At 51.6% G+C, this 18,085-nt stretch overlaps 1 protein-coding gene across 2 annotated transcripts in view; it reads left to right on the top strand.

The window, feature by feature from the left end:
• SPEG (striated muscle enriched protein kinase) overlaps positions 1-16,369 on the top strand; it is an 83,035-nt gene extending 66,666 nt beyond the window's left edge. For both annotated transcript variants that reach the window (XM_036754448.1, XM_036754447.1), the window contains 12 exons: positions 1,966-3,946; positions 5,292-5,438; positions 8,830-8,946; positions 9,234-9,401; positions 9,541-9,663; positions 9,917-10,084; positions 10,336-11,146; positions 11,494-11,733; positions 11,896-12,119; positions 14,148-14,223; positions 14,756-14,905; positions 15,041-16,369. In XM_036754448.1, the coding sequence (XP_036610343.1) occupies positions 1,966-3,946; positions 5,292-5,438; positions 8,830-8,946; positions 9,234-9,401; positions 9,541-9,663; positions 9,917-10,084; positions 10,336-11,146; positions 11,494-11,733; positions 11,896-12,119; positions 14,148-14,223; positions 14,756-14,905; positions 15,041-15,233 (4,398 nt within the window). In that variant the 3' untranslated portion in view covers positions 15,234-16,369. The remainder of the gene's footprint in view (positions 1-1,965; positions 3,947-5,291; positions 5,439-8,829; positions 8,947-9,233; positions 9,402-9,540; positions 9,664-9,916; positions 10,085-10,335; positions 11,147-11,493; positions 11,734-11,895; positions 12,120-14,147; positions 14,224-14,755; positions 14,906-15,040) is intronic.
• Positions 16,370-18,085: the final 1,716 nt, after the last annotated feature.

Below are 18,085 nucleotides of genomic sequence, written 5' to 3'. Positions count from 1 at the left end.
ATGGGCAGGCTTTCTACTTAATCACTATCTAAGTGACTGTCTACGTAACTGTACCAGAGGCCAATCTAATTAGATGACATGACCGAGCACCAAAGAAGAACATCATCGGACCGTCTTGAATGGGCAGTACCCAGTCCCAAAGGGCATGGAGAGAAGCCCCTGATGGTGGATGTGGTGAACACACCTTGTCCCATATTTCCTTACCCTGTGTCTAAGTCTAGTCCTGGACCATTCTGTCTCAATAGGCTTCCTTAGCTTAGGTGTGAGTCTGTTGTCAAGGGTGGTTCTTGTCCTCTTGTTCTAACTATTGTCTAGCCTTGGGCCTGATGGCAGCTAGGTGGCACAGTGGGCCTGAAGTCAGGAAGACCCGAGTTCAAATCCAACCTCAGATACTTATTAGCTGGTTACCCTGGGCAAGTTGCTTAATCTCTGACTCACTTTCTGTAAAATGGAATCATGATAGCACCTACCTCCCAGGGTTCTTGGCAGGATCAGATGAGTTAATATTTGTAAAGCTCTTGGCACAGTGCCTGGCACATAGTAAGTGCTAGGGGGCATCTAGGTAGCACAGTGATTAGAGCACCGGCCCTGGAGTCAGGAGGACCTGAGTTCAAATCCGACTTCAGACACTTGACACACTTACTAGTTGTGTGACCTTGGGCAAGTCGCTTAACCCCAATTGCCCTGCCTTCCCCCCTCCAAAAAATAAAAAGTAAAAAAAAAAAGTTAGCTATTATTAGTTGTAGGGTTAGGCAGGCCACGTGGCCCACAATGTCCATACCAGTATCCTGGCCTGACCTGAGCAAGATCGTTCCCTGCCAGAAACCCTAAATTGAAGGACTTATTTTTCCTGAGAATGTAAGATTTAACCCTGGGAGGGAACTTTAGAGGTCATTGGGTCCGTTTTATACACTGAGGGCACTGAGGCCCAGAAATGTCTCCCTCAAGGTCACATTGATCCTAAGTAGCAGAAGTCCTCTGACTTTAAATCTATTCCTTTTGCTGTAGTGCCACAATGGGAATTAGCACATTTTATCACCAAAAGCAATGCCCCCTGCTTGCTGCTCCCCTCACATCCCATTTCCAGGGCACCAGCGGCTCCAGCTCATTTGTGGAGCTGGGATGACAGCCAGGCTTTGAGCCTAACCAACAGTTACTGGCTTTACCTTTGATGCAGGTTAATTTTTCATGATATACTCCGGTATCTTCAGGGAGCTCCTCTACCCAGAATCCCAGCTTATCACTTTTGAGTGTCTCAAGCACTTTAAGTATATAGTAATAATATAGACTTTTTACCAGAAATAAGAAAAGGATCATTTTTGTCATACATTCTCTGCCCTCTCCTCTCTTTTCTCTGGCCCTGTCTGTTTCTATCTCTCTGTCTCTATCTCTGTGTGTCTCTTTCTTTCTCTCTGTCTTTGTTTCTGTCTCTCTGTCTCTGTCTCTCTGTATGGTTTTCTCTGTCAATGTCTCTCTGTTTTTCTGTCTCTGTCTCTCTTTGTCTCTCTCTTTCTGTCTCTGTCTCTGTTTTTCTCTCTGTGTCTCTGCCCCAGTCTCTCTGTCTCTGTCTCTCTGTCTGTCTGTCTCTCTCTCTCTGTCTGTCTGTCTCTCTCTGTGTCTCTGTATGTTTTTTTCTGTCTGTCTCTGTCTCTCTTGGTCTCTCTCTCTTTCTGTCTCTGTCTCTGTTTTTCTCTCTTTGTCTCCATCTCCATCTCTGTCTCTGTCTCTCTCTCTCTCTCTCACTCTCTCTCCCCCCTCCCTCCCAACTTTACCACTGCACCTCTTATATCCCTATTTTCCCTTCCCTCCTCTTCTCCTCCCTATCCTACCGTAGGTGACTAGTTGGAAACAGGGCCCATGTGGGGTGGATCCCCCTGTCTCTGCAGCAGCCTCTTCCTGCCTGTCCTCCTCCCTCCCCCCATTTCTTCTTCCCCCCACCTGACTCCCATGTTTCCTTCTTCCCAGCGTTCCCAGATCAGCTACAAGTGCCATCTGGTGCTGCGCCCGATCCCAGAATTGCTGCGAGCTCCCCCTGAGCGGGTGTGGGTGGCAGTGCCTCGGCGCCCACCCCCAGGGGGTCTTTCATCTTCCTCAGACTCAGAAGAGGAGGAACTGGAGGAATTGCCCTCCGTGCCTCGGCCGCTGCTGCCTGAGTTCTCTGGCTCACGAGTCTCTCTCACTGACATCCCCACTGAGGATGATACCCCTGGGGCTCCTGACGCTAGGGATTCCACCCCCATGGACTGGCAGGAGCAGGGTGGGCCCCCTCCAGGAGATGCTAGTGCCCCCGGCTCTCAGGCACTCCCCTCCCCAGGCCCACAGCCCCGAGAAGTGGCTGCTCCCCGCCGGGGGGAACTTCGAAGGGGTAGCTCAGCAGAGAGTGCCTTGCCCGGGGCAGGGCTGCGGGAGCCGGGCCGGGGGCTGCAGAAGGCAGCCTCTGTAGACCTGCCCCAGCGCCGCAGCCCTAGCCCGGGGGCTGCCCACCTGGCCAGGGGGGGCCTGGGTGAGGGGGAGTATGCCCAGAGGCTCCAGGCCCTGCGTCAGAGGCTCCTTCGGGTGGGTCCTGAAGATGGCAAGGTCAGCGGCCTCAGGGGACCTCTCCTAGAGAGCCTGGGGGGTGGAGGAAGGGCCCGTGACCCCCGGATGGCAAGGGCCGCCTCCAGTGAGGCAGCCCCCCGACACCCACTGCCCCCTGAGGCCCGCAGCCTTCAGAAAAGCAGTAGTTTTTCCCAGGGGGAGACAGAACCCAGGGGCAGGCACCGACGGGCAGGAGCCCCCCTGGAGATCCCTGTTGCCCGACTAGGAGCCCGGAGGTTACAGGAATCACCTTCCCTGTCTGCCCTAAGTGAAGCCCAACCTCACAGCCCTGCCAAACCCATCCCTGCCAAGCTATCTCCTACAAAGCCTGCTTCCCCAGGACCCACTGAGCAGCCCTTGGCTTCCTCCAGGGGCTCTCCCCGGCCAGGGCCCCCTAAGACTGCGCGAGAAGAGCAAGTGCCTAAGCCAGGACCTTCCAGAACTCTAGAACCCTCAAAAGCAGCTGTGGTCTCCCCGGTCCCAGAGACCCCCCTTACCCCCTATGCCCAGATCATGCAATCTCTCCAGTTGCCTGGTGCCCCGAAGATCGTCCTGGGCCCTCCCCCCGAGCCTAAGCCCCATGCGGCTGTCTTTGCCAAGGTGGCTTCTCCACACCCCGGGAAGCAAGGGCTGGGAGTCAAGGGGCTTGCTCCTTCTTCTGGGGAGAAGACCATGATTCCCTCAAGGCCTACTGGCTCAGATAGGAGCTTAAGCAGCATTGAAAATCTGGACTCGGAGGAAGTGTTTGAAGCTAAATTCAAGAAAAGTCGCCAGTCTCCCCTGGCTCGGAGACTGAGGATGCTGAGCCGCTCTCAGTCCGAGGAGCGGGGCCTTTCCCGGGGATCAGAAGAGGAAGATGGCATGTATAGGCCCAGCCCAGCTGGGACCCCGCTAGAGCTAGTGAAACGGCCTGAGCGATCCCGTTCTGTGCAAGACCTTCGTGGGCCTGGGGGGTCTGGGGAGCTGGGGCTGGTACGACGCCTCTCCCTGTCCCTGTCCCAGAGGCTTCGCCGGACACCTCCCTCCCAACGTCACCCATCCTGGGGGTCTCCCCGGGCTGGGGACGGTGAGAGCTCAGAAGGGGGTGACTCAGCCAGGGGATCCCCGGTGCTGGCTGTTCGGAGGAAGCTCAGCGCCACCCTGGAGCGACTCTCTGGGCGTCTGCACAGGAGTGGCAGCAGTGAGGAGTCTGGAGGCCGGTCTGGGGGGAGCACCCCACTGTTGGGCCGGCTGCGCAGGGCAACATCTGAGGGGGAGAGCCTACGACGCCTCGGCCTGCCCCACAACCAGCTGTCGGCCCAAGCTGGCGCAGCCACACCGTCGGCGGAGTCGCTGGGTTCTGAGGCTAGCGCTACCTCAGCTTCTTCAGGTGGGCTGTTCAGAGGGGCAGAAGTTGGGGCTGGTGGATGAGTGGGCAGTGGATGAGAGGGTCAGCAGCAGAGCCTGAGGCTTACTGAGGCTCCTAGGGTGGAGAAGGGGACCAACACTGAGAATGCATGAGGTGTAGGATGGGATGACAGGCTGGGGAGCAGGAGGGCGCTGGACACTCAGGAGATGAGCCTGGGCCAAAGATCTGGCCATGCTTTCCTTAGCTTGCTTAGCACAAGACCAAGGCTTGGGAGCCCACCGCAGCTAGTCCTGAAGAAAAGGCCCCAGGCCTCAGGCCTTCTGATGGGAGTCAGCTTTGGAGAAATTCCATCTCCTCAGACAATCCCAAGGATCTTTGCCTTCAGGCCTAGGGCTTTCACCTTATATAAACCTTCCTGGATCTTGAGGTCCTCCTGACTTCATTTGATCCTTATGGGCCTGGTGATCTGCTTCCTCCCATCTCTAATTCCCTTCCCTGCTTCTGCTCTGGCCACTCTGTAAGGGGATGCCCTAACCTGATGTCTTCAAGCTCACTCCACGGACCTCCCTGTCCAGATTATGAGTCGGATTTCTAGGGAAAAGAGACTAAATAAATTAAAAAAGCTAACACCAGGTGAGGAAACCAATGTGCAGAGTCTCACTTAGAATAGTTTCCAAAGTGTCTCCAACTAGAGATACCCAGGTAGGCCTTGCTTGGTCCATGACTCATTCTAGGCTGGAGAGAGATGCTCTATTTACTGTCTAGTCTGGCTCCCTCCTGACCTTGGAGGACATTGACTTCTTCCATCCCAGAAGAGCACCCCACCTTCCTCCCCCATCCCCTTCCTTGATGAATTGGGAATGGCCCACTTGAGTGTTCTGGTCCATTCTACCGTTCTGAGATCACTTTCCATCACGAAGCCTTCTGGTTGCATGGGATTTGTGGGTGTTCCAAATGCTCATGTTTCTACCTCATCACTGATTATTCTTACTTGGCCTTCTCTCCTCCCTTCTCCATGCCGAAAACAAGGAAATGTAAAACCAGGTACATAAGTCTCCTAAAAACAGAATACATTACAACCCTGAAAATACACAAGGGTAAGGTGGTCTGTCCCAGGCCTTGGGAAATATGAAGTATCTCAAGAGCCAAAAGAATTTAACTGAGGTGTGAGGCAAGGGGGAGACTGGGAATAGAATGGGAAGAGTCTAGAAGACCAGGGCTGGCCTCCAAGACAGGGAGGGAGGCAATTGCTTCCTCTTTGTAGCCTTTCCTGTGCTGGGGCATCAGCAAAGTCAAAATAGAAGGATAGGACAGGGCCAAGGCCAAGGCCAGGTGGGCCAGTGCCAATGAGTTAGGGTTTCTGCAGGTCCTGGGGAAGGCCGGACCCGGTCCCGCTGGGATCGCTGGGGCCTGTCAAGGTCACGGAAGGACAAAGGGTCATCGCAGCCTAACCTCTCAGCCAGCGTCCAGGAAGATTCCGCTTTGGACTATCAATATGTGCGCAGTGAGTCAGGTAGGACATTGGTGGCGCCACCAACCCTTCCTCCCTTGGTTATTTTTTTCCTTCCTTGGTTTGGGGTGGTGGGAGGGAAGGCATTCTAGGGTCTAACTTGGATGTCTTGTCAGGCTGTGGGATTTTGGGGTCAGATATTTGAACTGATTTCTTTGATATGGCACCATGGGCACCTTGCTTGAATTTTTCCTGGTCATTCTCTCCTTGCCCAGACCAGTTCCAGATATCTGAAGGACTTTGGGGAAGTATGCATAGTTTAGAGAGAACCTAACCCTCTGATTGCCTAAGACATTCCTTCTGTCTCCTCATAGCCCTGGGGCCCGCATTCCTATTCTTTTTACTGCCCTGCTACAGTCCCTTGCATCCCTATTTCACATTCCTGCGCTCCTCACCCATGCCCTAGGCAGCAGAATCATCAGATTTTCAGAGGCAGGGGAAACATTTAGTCCAAATTCCTCATTTTACAGATGAGGAAACTGAGGACTAGATCAGGGACGTGACTTATTCAGGCTGTGATATAACTCTTCAGTCTTAGTAGCAAAGTCAGGACAGAACCTGGTCTGGTTTGCTTACCTTATCAACCAGGGCTGACCTTTGCATTCTCCTGCCCCTTTCCCTATCTCCCTCCATCCCACCTCCTTTACTTGTCCCCTCCTGGGCCCTTTCTGACAGCCGGAGGTCTTTTGTTTGTTGGCCCCAATTCTCATTATCACAGCATTCAGGCCACCCTGGGTATTTGCCTTTAAAAGAGGGAGAGGGTAGTGCTTAATCTAAAAGAATGAGTCTCTATTTGTAGACTCTCTGCACGGAGGTTGGGAGGGGGAGGTGGAAAGAGATATTTTTGGGTGGTGAGCTTTTCCAACCCTTCTCAAATCACATGATGAAGTGACCACCCAGCCTGCTCGCTCAGTTTCTAATCTTTCCTTTTCTCGCTTGTCATTCCTTAGGCTTATGTGACAAAATAGATCCCTGGCCAGAAGGGTCCCCTTCTGAACACCGAGGGCTTCTTTTCCTATTCCACTCAATAGTTAGTGGTTGCCTTTTGTTATCCCCACCCCCAAATCCCTTCCCTTCCAAAGTGCTGGGTGCAGTGTCTCAGTAACCCTTGCTGCCACCGCTTCTAGTGAATTCCCCAAATGAACGTCCAATTTCTTTCTCCATAACTTGTTAAAGATAGAGGTTTGGATTTGGGGGTGGGGGGGTGGGGGGTGGGAAGAGGATTGGGTAGCAAATTAAGAGAACGAAGACATAAACCAAAGTTAGAGAAAATAGGCCACTTGTCCTGATATGCCCACAATTTCGATATAAATGAGCGGCCCAGCTTTCCTGGCTGACTAGCCCATTCTCAAGAGTCTGAATCTGGCCAGGCACTGTGACACCCTGGGATCAGGGAGTTTAGAACTAAGAGGAATCTCAAACAGCTTCCATCACCTCCTTTTACAGAACGGAAAACATGACCAGAGAGGTTTTAAGTGACATGCCTAAAGTCACGCAGGTGGTGAGAAGCAAAGCTAGCTGTGGAATCCGGGGCTTTGGACTCCATGCTTCACTCTGTCTGGTGTAGCTAACTGGATAGATCTGGGCTTCTTTGAGTCAGGGAGACCTGAGTTCAAATGTGGCCTCAGACACTCACTGGCTGTGTGACCCTGGACAGATCAACTAACCTTTCTGTCTGTCTAAGTTTTCTCAGTGGTAAAAAGGGGGATAATAACAGCACTACTACCTCCCAAGGTTATTGTGAGGATCACAAAGTGCTTAGCACAGTGCCTGGCACATAGTAGGTGCCTAATTCATGCTTGTTTCCCCCTCTCTACTTCCCTGTTCTTTGTTTCTAAGCTGATGCCTTTTCTAGCCCCTTCCTATTTACATGGCCAGGCTAGGCTAGCACCAGCTGGGTCCAATTAAACTTCCATAATAGTGGTCCCAGCCTGGCTGTTGGCTCTGCTCCCTTAGAGTAAGGGGGAAGGTTGGATTCATACCAGCCACGTATTCCCTTTCATTCCATGGAATTATTCCTCCCCGCCATCAGTCAAAAGTGGTCTTTCTCTTCTATGAATACTCACAGCTCTGAGTACCTCTTATGTATGCTGACACCCTACTTTGTATTCATTGTTTCTATACAGTGTGCTAGGGTGGAGAAGAGGGACAGCTAGGTGATACCATGTCTTGGAATCCTGGAGTCAGAAAGACTCATCTTCCTGAGTTCAAATCTGACCTCACGAAGACTCATCTTCCTGAGTTCAAATCTGACCTCAGACACTTCCTAGCTGTGTGACCCTGGGCAAGTCACTTAACCCTGTTTGCCTCAGTTTCCTCATCTGTAAAATGAACTGGAGAAGGAAATAGCAGGCCATTCCAGTATTTTTGCTAAGATAATCCCAAATGGGGTCATGAAGAATCAGACACAACTGAGAAAAAAAAAGATTCGACAATAAATGTGGGTAGGGGCCTCTAGGTGGCTTAGTGGATAGATGACTGGTCTGGGCAAGTCACTTAACCCCAATTGCACCCCCCCCCCCGGCCAAAATGTGGGGAGAATGCTAGATCTGGAGTCAGGAGAGACCTGGGAATGATTCCTGATTTAAACATTTAATGCCTGTCTGGCCTTGGACAAATCACTGAATGTTTTCAGCCTCAGTCGTTCCATCTGCAAAATGGGGAGAATGATACCTGTTACCTACGTTACAGGGTTGCTGTAATGATCGAAGGCCTCTAGGTGGTCCAGTGAATAGAACTGCCATGGAGTCAGGAGGACCTGAGTTGGAATGCAGCCTTAGACACTTACTAGGTTGTGTGACCATAGACAAGTCACTTAACCTCTTTGCCTCAGTTTCCTCATCTGTAAAAATGATCATGATCATAGTACTTACCTCTCAGTGTTATTTTAAGGATAAAATAAGGTATTTGTAAAGTACTTAGCATAGTCCCCAGTGCATAGTAGGTACCCTAGAAATGATAGCTATCATTATTATTATTAAGAATTTGCATCCTGCTTCAGACACTAGCTGTGTGTGACACTGGACATGGCTCATCTATAAAATTGAAATAATAATAACGCCTGCTTCGATAATATTAGCACCACCTCCACATCTTCGTTGTGAGGAGCCAATGAGATCAAACGCGTATTGTACTTTGCAAACCTTAGTGTATGTAAATGCTAGCTATTATTGTCCAATGGTGCTTAGAAGCGCTATCTAGGTTTCTGCTGTTATGGGCACATGCCTTATTTCATCCACCACAGGGGAAGGGCTCTCGTCTGATCCATTAGGCAGGCCCCATAGCACCTTGCACAAAGAAGGCTCCCTGTCTAGAATCTGTCCCCACAACAAATACACACTCCCTAACATTTCCTCAGGCTGACACCGTACTTTTCCCTTAATTCTCCCTTTAGACTTTCCTCCTGTCTTTCATATCAAGCTGAAGGACCAGGTGCTGCTGGAAGGGGAGGCAGCCACCCTCCTGTGCCTCCCAGCAGCCTGCCCCGCACCCCACATATCCTGGACGAAAGGTAGTAATATGTCTCTTGTCCTCCTACCACGGCTCTCACTCTCATTCTGTGTGATCTGTATGAAAAGTGGGCTGGTGACTTCCAATCTACCTCCCATTCCCTCCCCCTGGACCTGCCCCTTAATTCAGGAGAGATAGATCCTGCTTGACCAGCTCTTGGGAGACAAGAGATGCCTAGCAATGAGAGAGAGGGCCCAGGGTTGTCTGGGAGATCATGAGGAGGTCAGACAGCTACGGGGCAGGGACTCGAGGATTGACATGTCTGTGGCCCTTTCTTGGCCCCTGCAGACAAACAGTCCCTTCGGTCAGAACCGTCAGTCACTATAGTGTCCTGCAAAGATGGGCGGCAGCTCCTGACCATCCCTCGTGCTGGGAAGCGCCATGCGGGGCTGTATGAGTGTTCCGCCCGTAATGCCTTGGGCAGTGCCACCAGCTCCTGCACGCTGGCGGTGGCCCGTGAGTACACGGGGCAGAGTCAGAGGTGGGAAGGCTGATAATCCTCAGTAGGAATGGGGGTGGAGGGGTGAGAGAGGAGGAGAAGAAATGGAGGGATTTTGGAGTTGGGGGTTGAAAGTTGAGGTCTTCCTCTGATTAGGCCTTCCGGGCAAGCTGGCTCCCCCTGAAGTGCCCCAGAAATACCAGGACACAGCATTGGTGGTGTGGAAGCCTGGAGACAGTCGAGCACCTTGTACATACACATTAGAGCAACGTATAGATGGTGAGACCTGGGGCTGGGGGGCTCAGGGGAGCTCAGAGAAATCTGGGAGAGGATCTGGGAGAATGGGGGTGAGGAGGAGAAGTTTCTGAGGGAGACTGGAGGGGAGGGAGCACACTAAACCATTCATTCCACCCTCCTTTCTTTAGAACTCCTGGGGGCCCTGTTATGTGGCCTAGACCTCCCCTGTGCTCCCACAGTCTCTTGACAGCCCCCCACTACCTACCTCCCACCATTATCTCCTCTCTGCCCCCAGGGGAATCTGTATGGCACCGTGTGGGCTCAGGCATCACTGACTGCTACTACAACGTGACCCAGCTGCCACAGGGCATAACTGTGAGGTTTCGAGTGGCCTGTGCCAACCGAGCTGGGCAAGGCCCCTTCAGCAATGCGTCAGAGAGGGTCCTTGTTGGGAAAGCCACAGGTCAGAAGGCTGGGGAACTGGGGCCCTGCAGGGATGGATGGTGGGAATAATTGAGTACTGATGGGCTGGGGACGCGGTGGTTTTTGAATCAGAGGGATTAAAATAACACCCTCCAGTCCCCCAAGCCCTCAGGACTTTGGGATGCTGTCTGCTTAGTATAGAACTTTCTCCTTTCCACCTTTATTCATCACCAGGACTTCACTTCTACACGGAGGGTTCTATAGCAAACACTTTCTCTTTTCTCTGCCCAGATACCCTGGTTTTGAAATCTACCACTCAACAAGAAATCCCTGTTACCTCAGTGCCAGCTGGGACCCCCATTCCTTCCACTCCTACCTCACCTATCTCTCCCACAGCCCCAGCCTCTGCAGCTTCCCCAGCCTCTCCAACCCCGGCCACACCAACCTCAGCTGCCCCAGTCCCAGCGTCTCCAGCCCCAGATTCCCCAGCTCCAGCCTCTCCAACCCCAGCCCCCTCAACCCCAGCCTCCCCAGCTCCAGCCACACCTTCCCCTGCCACCTCAGCGCCCTCCTCTCCAGTCACTCCAGCCCCAGCTCCTGAGCCCACATCTATCTTGGCTCCAGCCTCTCCACAGTCTCTTCCTTCCACCCCAACCTCCCCCTGTCCCCCATCACCCCTCAGCCAGGTCCAGTCTCACCTCAAGGCTGTAGGCCCACCTCCCCCAACTCCTCCAAGAAAGCACAGGGGTCTGCTGCCTGCACGGCAAGCATCTCTCAGTGATCAACCCCCACCTAGTAGGCCGGAGTCTCTTGTCCCCAACACAAAAGCCCCATCCCCTAGCACCTGTGAGAGTAAACCAACCTCTTCCCCAGCCCCTAGGTATATGGTGACGTCTTTTGTGTCAGAACCCACTATCCCTGAGCCCCAAGCCCCTGAGCCTACCCCCAGCCCCACTAAGATGACTGTGCGCAGCCTTACCCCAGCCAAGGAGAGGGTCAGCTCTCCAGGAAGTGGACCCCCCAGCTCTCCTGGCCCTGAGAGCACCACACTTCGTCAGGGACCTCCCCAGAAACCCTACACTTTCCTGGAGGAAAAGGCCAGGCAAGTCCCAAAGAGGGATGAGGAGGAGGGTGCGTGTACCCAGGGTGGCAACTTTTCTTTGTATCTTCAGTGCTCTGCAGCTGCCTTGAACATAATAAACTCTTAATAAATGCTTGTTGGCTTGGGGCAGGGTTATGGTAGAGCTGGGAGTGGGGAAGTTGATGCAGAATCCTGATGTTCAAACCCAGATATAGGATGGGACATGGATGCCAAAACACCTTTCCTCTTTCCCCAGAAGCCCCCACTCTGGCTTCCAGCCCTTATTCAGGTGTTTCCATGTCCCTCATTTCCCCTGATCTCACTCTGTAGTTTCCTTGATCTGTGCCCCCCTACCCCCCCACCTCCAGGGGTCGTTTTGGTGTGGTGAGGGCTTGCCGGGAGAACGCCACAGGCCGGTCATTCGTGGCAAAGATCGTCCCCTATGTGGCTGAAGGGAAGCAGCGGGTGCTTCAGGAGTATGAAGTGTTACGCTCTCTACACCATGAGCGGCTCATGTCCCTGCATGAGGCGTATATCACCCCCCGCTACCTTGTGCTCATCGCGGAGAGCTGTGGGAACCGTGAGCTGCTCTGCGGACTCAGTGAACGGTACAGTGCATGTGGCTTTTGGCTCTCTAGCTTGGGGGAGAGAGGGAGGGAGATAAAGGAGGACTCTGGCCACAGCCTGGGGTTTTTAGCATCCCACAATCTACAACAGGGGAGTTGGCCCCTGTGACCTCCCATGCCATCCCCCTTGTTTTCTCCCTCCAGGTTTCGGTACTCCGAGGATGATGTGGCCACATACGTGGTCCAGCTGCTGCAGGGTCTGGAATATCTACATGACCACCATGTGTTGCATTTGGACATCAAGCCCGACAACTTGCTGCTCACACACGACAATGCTCTCAAGATTGTGGACTTTGGCAGTGCCCAGCCCTATAGCCCCCAGGCCCTGCAGCCCCTGGGGCATCGCACTGGCACGCTGGAGTACATGGGTGAGGGCTGCTCAGGTTCTTCACTAGCAGGAGTGGCAGTCTCTGGGTGTCATTTCCACTTCATCCCCATTGTGGTACAAATGCTCATAGAAAACCGTATAAGATGCATTCAGACCTTGGAAACCTCAGGAAAGTGAGTTGGGCTTGGGGGAGCTTTAAAGGGGTTAGCTTATTATCCAAGGGTCCCTCAGGAAATCTGCTGGGGTGGGGAGGGAGTAAATGTTCCTGGGACCCCACCCCTTCTGGAGCCAGCTTCAAACAAAAAAGTACTTTGTAAGCTATAAAACCTGGGGTCAGTGGGAGCTATTTTAAAGCACTGGGCTGGCCTCTGGGCCCAGCTGGACTGAGCAGGACTAATGGTTCGTACAACCTGGCTGAAGGCTGAAGATGAAAAGAGCCAGGGGACCTAGTCTGGCATTTACTCCTTGCTAACTCCAGATCTAACAGCTCAGGGAGGCACGGGCATTCACCAGCCCACCCAAGTCAGAGCCCTGAGATTTCCCTGAACATCACATGCATGGCTTTTCAATGGACCATCCACACCTCCGGGGGAGATGGAGGGGGAAGGACACCCAGTGACTGCCCTATTGGCTGTACAGTTATCCCTTCCACATCTCAACTTTCCCCATAATGATTTCAATATATCATAGGTCGGCATAAGGAATTAAGTGGGAATTTTGGGGGGAGTTTTATGGAAGCTGCAGACAACATGTGAAGGCCAGCTGATAATGCAGAAAACGTTTAGAAACTCAAAAATGCATAAAATATATGTACAGTATTGCATGTCAACATATTTTATCTTTTAATATTATGATAATATAATAATTCAGACTTCTTCTCTGGTACAAAGGGAGGGCCAGAAAATTTTATGTAGATTTTCCAGATTACGGGGACACCATACTGTTAACCCTTGTGATGTGGAATGGATAATTGTATATGTAAGCTAGAGGCACCTATTGGCTGACCTCTGTCTATGGCCCTTGATACTCTCACTTGTCCATTTGGCAAATTAAATTTAGCAAACGTTTGTTAAGTGCCTGCCGTATGCAAGGTATTGTGTTAGGTACTTCAGGGGTACAAAGATGAATAAGCAAAGTTTTAGTCTTTAAGTCAAATAAGGAGAGAAGATGTATAACCCTAACTATAATAAAAAAGTATAGGGTGAGAAAAACAAAGAGCACTAGAGATGCTTTGCTCTGAGGTTCCAGAGAAAGGAGGAGAGGGCATTACCCTTTCCCTCAGGACTTGAAGAATGGGAGATGGGGAAGTGCTATGCTCTGTGCTGGCAACAGTTCAAGTACAGGCACTCTCTAGAAATCGAGATATGTGTTTGGAGAAAGAGCTGACTAGTTCCCCTCAAACAGAGTCTAGGAAGGAAGGAAACAAGTACTTATTAAGCGCTTACTGTGCGCCAGGCACTGTGCTAAGCACAGGAAGGAGAATTATCGGGAGACAGGACTGGAAAGAGGTTTGGAGCTATGAGGGATCAGGAAGAGAAAGCAGAGATGGAAAATAATATAGTGAAGGAACGGTGAGACAGGCAGAGCTAAGGACAATGGCAGGAAAGCAAAGGGAGGAGAAAGTACCCAGAAGGGTGCTGCAGAGATTTCAAGGGGGGTGAGGACTGGGAAGAGGCAGCTGGATTTGGCAGTAAGATGGTCATTGATGACCTCAAATGGAGAAATGTCAATGGGGGAGGCAGAAAGGAAGCTAGATTACCAGGAGTTAAGGAGGGAGTGGAAGGTGAAGAAGGAGAGGTATCAAAGGTAGGTTACCCTGTCTAAATAGTTAGCACTGAAAGAAAGAGGACCAAAAACTAGTTTGGAATTTGGTTGAAAAGAAACTTGAATGCCAGCCTACAAGTTTGGACTTTATTCACCAAGCGGTAGAGGTTACTTACAATTGTAATTGTTTTGAGTGACATGGTGGGTGGAGGCTTGGGCTTCTGGCTGCATCAGGGAACCCCCATGCCCAGCAGAGATACCATACATAGGTAGCTGGGTCAACTCTGTCTCTATCTCTTGCCAGCTCCTGAGATGGTGAAAGGTGAACCCATTGGCTCTGCCACAGACATCTGGGGCGTTGGTGTGCTCACCTATATCATGTGAGTGATCCCTGTCCTGAGGAGCCCAGTCATACTCCCTAAGCTCTGGTCCCGGGACTACCCCAACTCCTTCCACCTAGGTATATTCTGTTCTCACTTCAAAATCTATCTCTGTGGACCTGATGTGAGAAGTAGGATGGTATAGCAGATAGAGGGCTAGGCTTGGAGTCAGCTCTGGGTTTGAATCCCACTTCAGATACCATCTTGCTTGTGTGGTTCTTGGACAAGTCAACAACACTGAGTCCCAGTTTTCCCATCTGTAAAATGGGAGGATACAATTTGGTGGACCCTAAGATCCCTTCCAACAAGTCTCTGATCTTTTGCTCTCTATATACATCCTCTGGGACATCTTTCCCATTTTGTTACCTCCTGGCAGCTCCTTCTCCAGAATTCTTCCAATAACTTGCCTCAGGGGCCAGGGTGGCAGTGGTGTTCATTCCCATACACAACATGGTTCGTTCGAATTGCTCTTTCAACTCCCAATTCCTCTCCTGCCCCCAATACTGACCTTTTTGCTGTGTCTTTTTCCCAGGCTCAGTGGACGCTCCCCATTTTATGAGCCAGACCCCCGGGAGACAGAGGCCCGGATTGTGGGGGGCCGCTTTGATGCCTTCCTGCTGTACCCCAATACCTCCCAGAGTGCTGCCCTCTTTTTGCGCAAGGTCCTTTCTGTCCACCCCTGGTGAGTGGTGGGGCTGCCCCCTTCCTTATTCCCTGCCTCTTCTAGTTCCCAACCTCCTGCCTTGAATGAATTCCTCTAGCTTCTGCTGACTTTCTTGCAGCTCATCCTGATCTCCAATCCATCCTTGTTCTCTAGGAGCCGGCCTTCACTGCAGGACTGCTTGGCACACCCCTGGCTTCAGGACGCCTACCTGATGAAGCTCCGGCGCCAGACATTGACTTTTACCACCAACAGGCTGAAGGAGTTCCTGGGGGAACAGAAACGCCGACGGGCAGAGGCTGCCACCCGCCATAAGGTGCTGCTCCGCTCCTACCCTGGCAGCCCTTAGCCTTCTGGACCCCAGATCCCTGGCCTCCTGGACCTCAGACCCACCCCTCCCCCCAGCCTCCTGGACCCTGCACTCTGGGATCCCTGCAATCCAGCTCCTGGACTTCCATGCCCTTGTACACGGGCCATTCCAGGGGCTTCTGGCAGTATGGGGGTAGGGTGGGAGAAGGCAGAGAGGCCAACGGGGACCGGATACCACCAGCAACAGCCAACCAGGTGGCATTACCTCATGGACCCAAGGGCAGCGGGAGCCCCAGGGATAACATAAGCCCCATCTGGGGTGCGACGAGCTTCAACCAGGCTGAAGGACTGAGGGCTGGGGGAGATGAGGGACAAGGAGAGAGGGAGTAAAGAGTCAGAAGACTGGGGTGGAGGGCAGAAGGGGGCAGATACAAAGAGAAATGGTAAAGGGGAGGTCATGGAGGGAGTTTAGGTGTTGGACTTGGAGCCCTTGGGGGAGAGATGGGGGGGAATCTGAGCAGGGTAGGCGTAAGCACTATTACTGAAGACAAGAAAGTGCAGGAATAGGAAATGAGACGGCCAGCATCATGAGGCGGATGGGATGGGAGCCATCAGGGAAGGGATTGATAAACCAGAAAGGGAAGCAGCAGGAGAGATAGGGATGGGACATCAGGAGGCCAGTTAGGCAGGTGAGTGATGAAGCCTAGGAAAGTGGGGAGGAGGTGTTCAGTGTGTTGGGGTGGGACGGGGGCAACTGGGCTGCAGGCCCAGCAAGACTACATCCTGGGACAAGGGGGTTCAAGAACAGGATGGCCCAGAGGTTGGGAATCAGTGAGCGGAGAGGCCAGAGAGGCCATCCTTCCTCTTCTCTCCTTTCTCTGCCCAATGAGGGGGAGGGGGTCTTGCTCCTGTCCTCCCAGCTTGTGGCCCAAGGCTTCTTGTACTGGGCCTGAAATGGTCCCACCACCTTCCTCCTCCCTCCCCCCCAATCCTCAAAGTCTCTGCCCTCACCACCCTCATATTTATTTATTTATTGACTTTTGTGAAGTTTTCCCTTCCTCTCTCCATCTTTCACCCAACCCCCATCTCCAGTGTTGTCCTGTGCCCTGCCTATCTCTCCAGCCTCCATCTATCTGTCTGTCTGTCCCAGGGCCAATAAAAACAACAAGCACCAGGGAGATCTTTGTGTTCTGTCTGGGGACTTTCCTGGGGTGGTGGTGGGGGGAGTGAAGGAGGGAGGGGGAGTAGAGCTCACTTTTGCTACCTGTAGAGCTGGCTTCTTTAACTGGGGTCCATGGATGGGTCCATGGACAGATTTCAGAAGGTCCACGAATTTGGGTGGGCAAAAATGACCATTTATTTTCACTAACCTTTGGTGTCCTTTGTAATCCTATATATTTTACACAATTAAACACTATTTGGAGAAGGGGTCTATGGGTTTTATCAAACTGCCGAATGATTCCATGACACAAAAGTATTATCTCTAGACCGATTGAGGCAGCTAGGAGATGCCATAATGCACTGGGCCTGGAGTCAGAAATATCTGAGTTCAAATCTGGCCTCAGATGCTTACTAGCTGTGTGACCCTGGGCAGGTCACCTAATCTCTGCCTCAGTTTCCTCACCTGTTAAATGAAGATAATAATAGCACCTACCTTAGAGTGGTGTTGTGAGGATCAAATGAGATATTGTTAAGTGCTTAGCATGGTGCCTGGTAAACAGTAGGCACTATATAAATGCTTATTCCCTCCCCCTATTCCCCAACTCCATCTGGGAAGTCCTCTCCTCTCCAAATGACTGCCCTATTATACTATCCAGACCCTGACATTGACTTTTCATGCTTCCTTTCCCCCATCACTGTTTTCCTTCCTTGTTTGGGATTCCTGCCTTTCTTTGCCTACTAGTCCTCACCATCTCTAGCCAATCCTCTCCTCTCCACTACTAGTCTCTAGACGGGTTTGGTCCTAATAAATAATACAGTCCCTGGGTTAGGTGCTTCAGGTATAACATTCTTCACCAAGTGAGACCCCAGGAAATGAGCTGCCTCCTAATCTCCAAGAGCCACATTGGGATAGTAGCCAAGTAGAACTTGGTAGTAGGCAGGAAACTAGAGAAATGGGCACTGGAGCTATTTTACTCAGCCCAATCTGACCTTCCTATACCTCTGCTGGATAGATGCCTTACCTCCTCTCAGTCTTCAGCCCTGCCCACCCCACCCCCCCAAATTCTATTCTCAACCCTGAGAATAAATGATAATATTTGTAAAGCACTTGGCACACCGTAGGCATTCAATAAATGCTTGTTTCCTTCCTTCTGTCCTTTCTTTCCTCCCTTTTTTCCTTCCTCCTTTTCTTTTTTCCTCCATCATCTGTTCAGCATAGCCAGGCCCAGATCCTAGCCCTGTTTGTCATGGTAAACCAATATTTTGACTTGGCATTTGCATAATTCTTGATTGTTTAAAAAGCAAATTCCATAAAATCACCCTATGAGGTGGGGAATACAAACAAATGCCCATTTTACAGATGAGAAAGCCTAAGACATTTCAAGGGCTTATGGAGGCACTGGGGTAGTGTGAGAAGGACAGAGAGGCCAAGGAGAACAAGATTTCACAGACAGTAGCCAAGCATGTAGCATTATCTCATTCCCACGGGTAATGGGAGCCCTGAGGACAGTATAAGCCCTCTCTGGATTAGGAAAAGGTTCATCGAGGCTGATGGCTAAAAAAATAGGTCTCAGAAAGGTTAAGTCATTTGCCATGGATCCCACAGCCAGTAACCATCTAAGCCAAGACTCAAATCCAGACCAGTGCTCTTTCAACCATGCCATCTTGTTTCCTGACTGATTTCTCAAACATTGATCCTATGTGGAGCGCTCTGTACTAGGGACTGAGAAA

The sequence above is a fragment of the Trichosurus vulpecula genome, chromosome 4, assembly GCF_011100635.1.
Source record: "Trichosurus vulpecula isolate mTriVul1 chromosome 4, mTriVul1.pri, whole genome shotgun sequence".
Lineage (NCBI taxonomy): Eukaryota > Metazoa > Chordata > Mammalia > Diprotodontia > Phalangeridae > Trichosurus > Trichosurus vulpecula.
This window is presented reverse-complemented; position numbering and strand designations above follow the sequence as displayed.